At 51.7% G+C, this 9,054-nt stretch overlaps 1 protein-coding gene across 2 annotated transcripts; it reads left to right on the top strand.

The window, feature by feature from the left end:
* Nucleotides 1-510: 510 nt before the first annotated feature.
* Nucleotides 511-7,395, top strand: PTGES3 (prostaglandin E synthase 3; the record flags this gene model as incomplete). 2 transcript variants are annotated; one of them, XM_079329064.1, is made up of 8 exons in its annotated part: nucleotides 511-803; nucleotides 5,018-5,131; nucleotides 5,240-5,309; nucleotides 5,710-5,808; nucleotides 6,010-6,099; nucleotides 6,297-6,359; nucleotides 6,677-6,701; nucleotides 7,131-7,395. In XM_079329064.1, coding segments are annotated over 8 exons (483 nt in total). In that variant the 3' UTR covers nucleotides 7,151-7,395. The 2 variants fall into 2 exon arrangements, with proteins under 2 accessions (XP_079185190.1, XP_079185189.1); XM_079329063.1 differs by lacking the exon at nucleotides 511-803 and having other exon boundaries at nucleotides 4,989-5,131.
* Nucleotides 7,396-9,054: the final 1,659 nt, after the last annotated feature.

Raw genomic sequence — 9,054 nt, 5'->3', positions numbered from 1 at the left:
CCTGTGCTGGCCCTGCTGAGCCCCTCCAGCGCTGCTCCAGTTCTCGGGGCCACAGAGACATTGAGGGGCTGGAGCAGGGCCAGAGCTGGGGCAGGGCTGGAGCAGCAGCAGGAGGGTCTGGAGAAGCCCTGAGGGAGCTGGGAAGGGGCTCAGCCTGGAGAAAAGGAGCCTCAGGAGGGACCTTTTCACCCCACAACTCCCTGAGGGAGAGCGGAGCCGGGTGGGGTCGGGCTCTGCTCCCAGGGGACAGAGAGAGACAGGATGAGAGAAATGGCCTCAAGTTCCTGCAGCAGAGGCTCAGGATGGACACCAGGAGGGATTTTTCTATGGAAAGGGCTCCCAGGGATCGGATTTGGGGATACCAGGACAAGGACTGGGGGGGTCTCGGGTGTCCCTTTCCCGTCCCGCATCCCCCCCTCAGCCCGCACTGCGCATGCGCGCCGAGAAGCTGCTGGAAGGGCAGCGGGCGGGGGCGCGCGCGGGGCGGGGGCGCGCGCCGGGAGGGGGGGGTGCCGCGCACGCGCGGTTGGCGGCGGCGGGAGGAGGCGGCGCGCGCGCGCGCGCGGGGCGCGGGGATTTTGCTGCGTCACCACGGGCCGAGCGCGCGCGGGGCATTGTGGGAGCGAGGCCGCGCCGAGCCCCGAGCCCGCCCGGAGCCACCGGAGCCGCCGCCGGAGCCTCCCCGGAGCCTCTCCCGGCAACATCCCGCACCGCCACCGCGCCGCCCGCACGGCCGGAGACACCGCCCGCAGCCCGAGCCGCACCGCGCAGGAGCGCCCGCCACAACCGTCGCCATCCGCCATGTGAGGCCCGGGGGTGGGAGCGGCACGGGCAGGCCCCGCCGGGCCCCGCCGGGCCGCGGGCGCTGCAGCGGGAGCCGCCCCGGCGCCGCCGAGCGCGGGGCTCCCGCCGCCTGCCGACCTTGGGCGGCCGCTGGTTTTCGCCGCGCTTACCGTGTGCGCGCGGCTCCGGTTACCGGGTGAGGGCGGAGCGCCCCGGCCCCGGTTACCGGCTCGGCCCCGGGGATCCGCCGCGCTGCGCGGAATGAATGGGGCTGCGCGGGTGGCGGGGGGTGTCCGGGGCGCTTTGCGCGTTTCTCGGTGGGTCCGTGACCACCGAAACCGCGGAGAACTCCCGGTAAGTAACGCGTGGAACCATCCAGAGCGTGCAGCCGAGAGGATCTGGTTATCAACTCCCGATTTTCCCCCTAAAATCCTTCTCTGGCTTTTTGCGCTGTCCCTGAAAGTGTCCGAGGCCAGGCTGGACAGCTCGGAACAGCCGAAACTATTGGGATGGGCTTTAAAATCCTTTCCAACCTAATTCCAGAATTCAGTGAAAAACCGAATAATATTAAAAAAAACCCTTCAGGAGGGGGTGGAAGCGCATGGAAAGCCCCGGGGCAGGTGAGATCTCCTCCCCGAGTGTCTCCACGTGCATCCCGGGCGGAATCCCGCGCTCCCGGGAGCCCCGGTTCATCTCCTTCCTTGGAATTCTCCCGGGGCCGCTTCAGCCACCCGAAAACAGCTCGTGGCAAAGCTCTGGTGGATGTGAGTTTTCCCTCGAAATGCTCAGGAAAAGAGTTGGTTTTTTGTGTGATACTCAAGAGGGAAAAGTGGCTGGGAGAGAAGAGCTGCAGGGACTATTCCTTCATCTCCAGCGGCAGGATAAGGGGAAATGGGTTCCATCCGCTAGAGAGCAAAGTTAGGTGGGATTATTGGGAAAAAAAAATCCTCCTCTGAGGGTGGTGAGGATGGATGTCCCATCCCTGGAGGTGTCCAAAACCAGGTTGAGCAGGGCTTGGAGCAACCTGGGATGGTTGGAGGAAAATGAATGAGCTCCAAGGTCCCTTTTAGCCCAAATCACTCCATGATTCTGTGACCTCCACATGTCTGGCTGGAAGGATTGGAGGCAAGAAGACATCCTGAGGTTTTGTTTTGTCAGGAATTCAGTTTGAGGATTGCCTTGACCATTGGGGACCTGTTGTCCCCAGCCAGGCTTTCACTTTTGTTCTTAATCTCTGAACAGTTGAGGTGCTTCATCTTAATGTAAGTGAAAGAACTGTAATCAAACTGGAGGTTTTTTTGTGTAATTTCTGTAGATGTCATCATCCTGAAACTTCAGCCCTGCTGCATCTGTGTAGAATCATCTAAAATCTAAAGTGAGGCTTTTTTTAATTTAAAAAAAAAAAAAAAGCACCTTTTTAGAGTGTATGAATGAAATGAAAAGTCATTTTGTAAAACAGGTTTTATTAGTGTCTGGGAGGGGAAAATCTCGTTGAGGGTCTGACTCCTTCATCATCCTCGAGCTGTGGGAACTGTCAGGATTCTTCCAGGAGGCAAAGATGGGGATTCCATAGGCACAGGATACAGACAGAGAACACAAGAACAGGTTTGGAAACCTCCTCAGTGCCACAGATGGGGAGATTTGAGATTCCTCTGGTGAGTTCAGTGTGTCAGAAGCTGCTGCTGTGCCAGAGACCAGGATATATCCAACAAATCAGGCAGAGCCTTGAGGGCTCTGTGGTGATGCTGAACCTCCACATTGCCCATCAGTGCTGCTGGGAAGCTTCTAGAACCTGTTCCACAGTGCTGGAATAACAATTACCATCAGAATATGGGGACTGGAGGAACCAGAGGAGCTGTGGGGGTGGCTGTGGCTGCTCAGGAAGTCCCAAAAAAAACTCGTGGATGGGACAGAGGAAAAACTCCCGGGAATGGAGCACATTTAAATTCCCTTCTCCCAATTCCAGGGAGGTGCTGGATTAACCAAAATCCCCCTGGCAGGAGGCTGAGCTCCTTTGGGATTTGGGTGAGCAGGATGGAGCTGTGTAACAGGTGGTGTCAGTGTCTGTGAGGGGAGATTTTCTGTGGGTGTCTGGGAACACTGGGAGCACTGGGAGCACGTGCTGGGCTGCTGCTGTGTGTGGTTTTCTCCTGGGAATCTCAGTGTGGGCAGGAGACAAAAAGAAGCTGCAGCTTCCTCCTCATCCCAGCTCTCCAGCGGGTCCTGCATTACTGGTTGGAACTGGTGAGTCCTGATTGAAGCTCCCAGGGAGGTTTCCCTCCTCCCTTTGGGAGGTTGAGATTGGAAAAACAGATAAAGGGGGAGGAGAGGCAGCTCCAGAGCTGAGATTTGCCTTCAGAAATGTGAATTATGGTCGAGTAAAACCCATCTGGGATCTCCAGCTCGGGCTGTGAGTGTTGCCTTGAGCTGAGTGGGATTTCTGGAAGAATTTTGAATTTTTTTTTTTGGTGCCTCAGATCCTGGAGATGCCAAGGTCAGGGTCAGGAGCTGGGAGTGTGCAGCTCCCTGGGAAGGCTGGAGATGTCTCCATTGACATTGAGAGCTGGGAAGTGTTAACACCATTCAGCCCCTGCATCATCCAGGCAGGGACACTGAGATTTCTGTTGGATAACAGGGCTGGAGCCACATTCCCAGCACAGAGGGAGCAGAGCAGGGCCTTTCTCATCTTCTTTTCCTTTTGAGAGTCTTTCATTCCCTGTTAAAAGAGGAAATCTGTGTCCAAGATGGGTTTAAAAATACCACAGTAAGAAAATTGCTGCTCTGCTGCTGCACTTCACCTGAATAAGGTGATAATTAACCTGCCTGAAATGCTGTGAGGGGATGCATCAGATTTTCACCTCTGTAACAGCTGAAACTCAAGGCTGAATTCAGAATCCACTTGTTTTTATGCTCTTGGAAATGAAATCCATGGATATTGGTCTGTGCCCAGGTGTTGGGGCTGCTCAAGGCATTGTGGCCATTCTGGCTTTGGGGTTCAGCTGGAGCTGGGCTGTGCTGTCCCTTTGCTAATTGTGCCACAGCTTAATGACAACAATTCATTGATAATCAGGTGAGTCTGGAAGTTTAGCAAAAGTCACCTTAATAAATAGTCTGAAAAGTTATTTTTTTTGGGTCAGATATTGGCTTAGAGAGCAGCACAAAGGGCATCACCTTGGTGTGGTGGCAGCTGCTGTCACAAATTTTGTCCCATCAGCTTTCCTGGTTTAGATCCTTGTCCAACTCAGAGCTTTCCACCTGTGAGGCACAAAAATGACAGGTAAAAGAAGAAAATAAGATTATTTGGATTAAATTCCTCTCTGTGAAGAACAGGAATGGATTCCCCATCCCTGGAAGTGTCCAAATCCAATCTGGACAAAGCTTGACCAGTGCAAAGTGTCCCTGCCATGGCAGGAGGTGACACTGGCTGAACTTTAGGGTCTCCTTCCCAACCATTCCACAATTCCCTGATCTCAGGGAGTGTGAGGAACACTCTGTGCCTTAGCAACAACCCTGCTGGGAGCCCATTTGTTTTCTCTGGAATTCAGGTGTGCCCTGGGCTGGGCTCAGCTGCCAGGGGAGCTCTGGAAGGGGGGGGAGGAGGTGGCTGAGCCCAGCCAGGTGCTTTTCCCTGCTCCTCAGAGCATTGCAGGTGAGTTCTCAGGCTGGAAATGCAAACACAAGGGTTGCTCTGTGCCTTTCCCAGCTCTCCCTGGACACCCTGTTGGGTTTTTAGGTGGTTGTGCAAATGCAGAATAATTCCAAAGTGCATGGGAGTCCCAGTGTGAGTACTTGGGAAAGAGTTTGGAGCAGTGATTCTCCCACCTGTGCTGCCTTAATTTGGTTTTAATCATAACAAATCCATTTTTAATAATATCAATACCCCAAAAAACAGATTTTTTTTGGTAATTTTAGTTCAGGTTTTAACTCTTTGCATGACAGAACTACTCTGAACTCTGCCCATGCAGTCTGTAGTAGCTCATCTTGAAGTTTATCAAAATTTTAATCTGCTGAAACATTTATTTCAGTCTCAGATTTCAGTGGCTCCTCCCAGGAGCTTTCTGAGTGTGTCAAACACATTTCCTTTTATTCCTTCTCTCTCTTTTCACCTCCGTGCAGCTTTGAAGAATAAACAGTAAGCTCCAAATTCAGGTTTTTAAGAGCAGAAAGAAGATTTTTTTTTTGTTGGATTTCTTAATAAAAAATCAATGTTTTTGTGTCTTTGCTGTGCCCACAGGCAGCCTGCCTCTGCAAAGTGGTACGACCGGAGGGACTATGTCTTTATTGAGTTCTGTGTTGAAGACAGCAAAGATGTAAATGTAAATTTTGAAAAGTCCAAACTCACCTTCAGGTGAGTTCATTCAAACACAGGGAGGGATGAGGAGAAGCAGATTTGTTCTATGTTTTTTTGTTTGGGTTTTTTTTGGGAGTTAAATATCAATTCATTTTTTTCTTGCAGTTGTCTTGGAGGAAGTGATAACTTTAAACATTTAAATGAAATCGACCTTTTTAATAATATTGATCCAAATGTGAGTATTCTCCTGATTTTTTTTTTTTTTTTTAATGCTGGTGAGGGGTTTGGTACAGATTATCCAGAAAAATTGGAGATATTCCATGGCCATGTTGAAGCAACCTGGGCTAATTGAAGTGTCCCTGCCCTTAGCAAGGGTTTGGAACTTGGGTTTTAATGTCCTTTCCAACCCAAACCATCCTGTGATCCTAAAAAAAAAAAAAAAAAAAAAATCTGTTCTTTAGGCTGCTCCCTGAATTTGGGGAAAATTGCTCCTTAGGACATAAAAGCTCCAAATCAGATCCAGAAAAGTTTCTCTGGGTGACATTTTCCAGGACAAGGAATAAGGGAAGAGGTGAAGTTAAAGGAGGGATGGCAGCAGTTCCTGGTGGTATTAATGGATTTTTGGTCTTTTTCAGGAATCAAAGCATAAAAGAACAGACAGATCCATCTTGTGTTGTTTACGAAAAGGAGAGTCTGGTCAGGCATGGCCAAGGTTAACAAAAGAGAGGGCAAAGGTGGGTCTGGGCCTCTGCTGCCTCCCCTGGCTTTTAATGTAATGAAAATTTGGGTCATGTTCAGATTCTGGAGCAGTTTTGGGTCATTTTCCTGCTCCTGATCCCACAGCAACTCTCATTAACCTGTTCTAACTGACAACCAGTTACTTCCTTGTCCTTAAATAATTCCTTGTCCTTAAATAACTCCTGGTGTTGGTGCAGCTCAACTGGCTCAGCGTGGACTTCAACAACTGGAAAGATTGGGAAGATGATTCAGATGAAGACATGTCCAATTTTGATCGTTTTTCTGAGGTAGGAAATGACAAATTCTCTGAGTTTTGAGAGTTGCCAGGCAATGAATCCGAGGTTTTTTTGCACCATCACTTTGTAATTCCTGCATGGGGACAATTGATCTGTTATATCAAGGGGGGATTGATGTTTTAGGATCATTTTGGGTGGAGAATGGGGTTGGATTCACCCCAAAGTGTGGCTGTTGTGTCTCTGAGCAGATGATGAACAACATGGGAGGAGATGACGACGTAGACTTGCCAGAAGTAGATGGGGCAGATGATGTGAGTATGTGGGTGTAGGAAACACCTGCTCAGAAATCCTGAAAAAAGGCTTAAATAGCCCCAAATTTTGATGTCACCTGGGGAGGCCACTTCTCTCCCCTCTCAGCAGTGCTGGGGACAGCAGTTTGTGTCTCTCTGCAGTGACTGGGGGTCATTGTGGGGCTGCAGTGAGGCCAAGCTGAGCTCACTGAGTCATCTGGAACCTGGAGTTCCTAAAAAAAAAAAAATCCAGATTTGGGAACAGCAGCTCTTTGTTGGCTGGGGGGTGGTAGAAGAGCCATCTGCTCCACTTAAAGGTTGTTTGTTCTCTTTTCCAGGATTCACCAGACAGTGATGATGAGAGTAAGTTGTTGTTGTTGTTGTTGTTGTTGTTTTTCCCTGACCTGCTGAAGGCAAATGTTCATCCTGGCCACCAGCTAAAGCCAACCCTGGCAGACAAATTAATCTGGGAAAGCCTCTCCACACAAGCCCCCAAATACCAGTTTGACCTTCCCAGTTTGACCAGTCCCAGGGAGCTTTGGCTTTAGGAGCTGCAGGTGTTCAGGGTGGCTCTGGCACAACTTTCCCTTGGGAAGAGCCAGGAGGGAGGGAGGGCAGAGTTCCCCAAAGTGCCCTGTGACCTCCTTGGTTGGTGGCCAGGTCATCTTGCTCATGTCCCTTGTGACATAATAATGCCCTGAGAGCTTTTAAAAACCAGCCAAGCAAAAAATAAAACCCACAAACCAACCCTAAAACCCACTAATTAATTCTCTTCTTGTCTTTCCCCTCTAGAAATGCCAGATCTGGAGTAAGACAAACTGTCGTCTTCAGGGTTTTGGGGAAAGAAGTTCATCACAACATTTCATAATTGAGATAAGAATTCCTGAGTTGATAGCCCTAAAGGGAGATCCTGCATCCTTTAACCCATTTTCAGTCCATTTTAAATGGCTTCACTGATGGTAGGTGTGTCCCATGGCACGGGGCGGTCTTAAAGCCACGAGAGGCAATAATGTTATGCATGAACCGTTTTCCAGACTTCCAAAAAACAAAAACAAAACCAAACCAACCCAATTGAGGTGTAGGAAATCTATTGAGAACAGTTGCAATAAAGTTTACAGAGCCTCCTTGCCTCGTAGCAGATGTAATTACAATGGGAGAACCCTGAATTAACACTGAGTGATAAACGAGCATTTCTCCTCCCCTTCTCCACCACCTGAAATTGTCAGTTTATACCGGGAACAAAATAACTTTGTCATTGGCTCCCCAAATTTCAGCAGGCGAGGTGCATCCCTCTGTGGTGTCTTCAGGTCTGTTTCACTCGAAAAGTTTGTATCAAAAAGGAAACTTTAAAAAAAAAAAATTGCTCTTTGTTTTTGGTGTTGGCCGGAGCCTGCCCCTGGTCCCGTGTGACCCCAAACCTTTTCCACCTCCTCGCCCGGGGTGTGAGTGGCTGTACATTGTTGCTTGTCAATCTGTACATTTAGACCAAATCGTATTTGCACTGTGGGTTTGGCAGCAAGTGACAGACCGTGGGGCGCGCGGGCTGAAAAACCTCAATTTATGTTCAGAGCAGCTGGGATTTTTTTAATGTCTGCATTCTTTCTAATAAACTGTTGAAGACTCCCTGGCTCTCCTTTGGCCTGGGCCTTGTGCATTCCTCAGCGTGGTGGGGGTAGAGGGGTGGGGCTTTTGTGGGGGAGGGGGTAAATGGGGTGGGATCCCTTTCTGTGGGGGGGTCAGTGGGGTGGGATGCCCCTTCTATTGGGGAGGGGGTAAATGGGGTGGGACCTCCTTCTATTGAGGAGGGGGTAAATGGGGTGGGACCTCCTATTGGGGAGGGGATAAATGGGATGGGACCCCCTTCTGTGGGGAGTCAGTGGGGTGGGACTCCTTTCTATGGGGGGGTCAGTGGGGTGGGATGCCCCTTCTATTGGGGAGGGGGTAAATGGGGTGGGACCTCCTCCTGTGGGGGGTCAGTGGGGTGGGACTCCCTTCTGTGGGGGAGGAGGTAAATGGGGTGGGACCACCTTCTATTGGGGAGGGGGTAAATGGGGTGGGACCTCCTATTGGGGAGGGGGTAGATGGGGTGGGACTCCTATGGGGGGTCAGTGGGGTGGGATCTCCTTCTATTGGGGAGGGGGTAAATGGGGTGGAATCCCCTTCTGTGGAGAGTAAATGGGGTGGGACCTCCTTCTATGGGGGGTCAGTGGGGTGGGATCCCCTTCTATGGGGGGTCAGTGGGGTGGGATCCCTTTCCATTGGGGAGGGGATAAATGGGGTGGGACCCCTTCTATGGGGGGTACTTAGGGTGGGATTCTCCCCTTGGTGTGGGATCCCCGCATGGAGGGTTCAATAGGATGGGATTCCCTCCCTTGGGAACCAGAGTGGTCAGTGGGGCAGGTTCCCCTCGGGTGGGTGGGATCCCCTTCCTCCGGGGCAGAAATGGCGCGGTGCTCCCCAGTCCCCTGCGGGGGGTTTGTTCTCTGGGACACAGCAGTGACCCGGGCCGTGAGGCGGACACGGGCCCGGTGAGGGGCGCTGCTGTGAAGCGGGGAGGGGCAAAAACACAAACGGGGAGGAGGCGGGCGCGTCACGGGCCCGGTGCGGCCTCGGCCGCGGTCACGGCGCCTGCCCAAGGACAAGCGCGGGACACGTGCGCCGCCACTTCCGCTGACCTTCGCCCGGGACACGCCCCTTCCCACACGCCGCCCTATCG

This window comes from Erithacus rubecula (assembly GCF_903797595.1).
Source record: "Erithacus rubecula genome assembly, chromosome: 31".
In the NCBI taxonomy this organism is placed as follows: domain Eukaryota; kingdom Metazoa; phylum Chordata; class Aves; order Passeriformes; family Muscicapidae; genus Erithacus; species Erithacus rubecula.
This window is presented reverse-complemented; position numbering and strand designations above follow the sequence as displayed.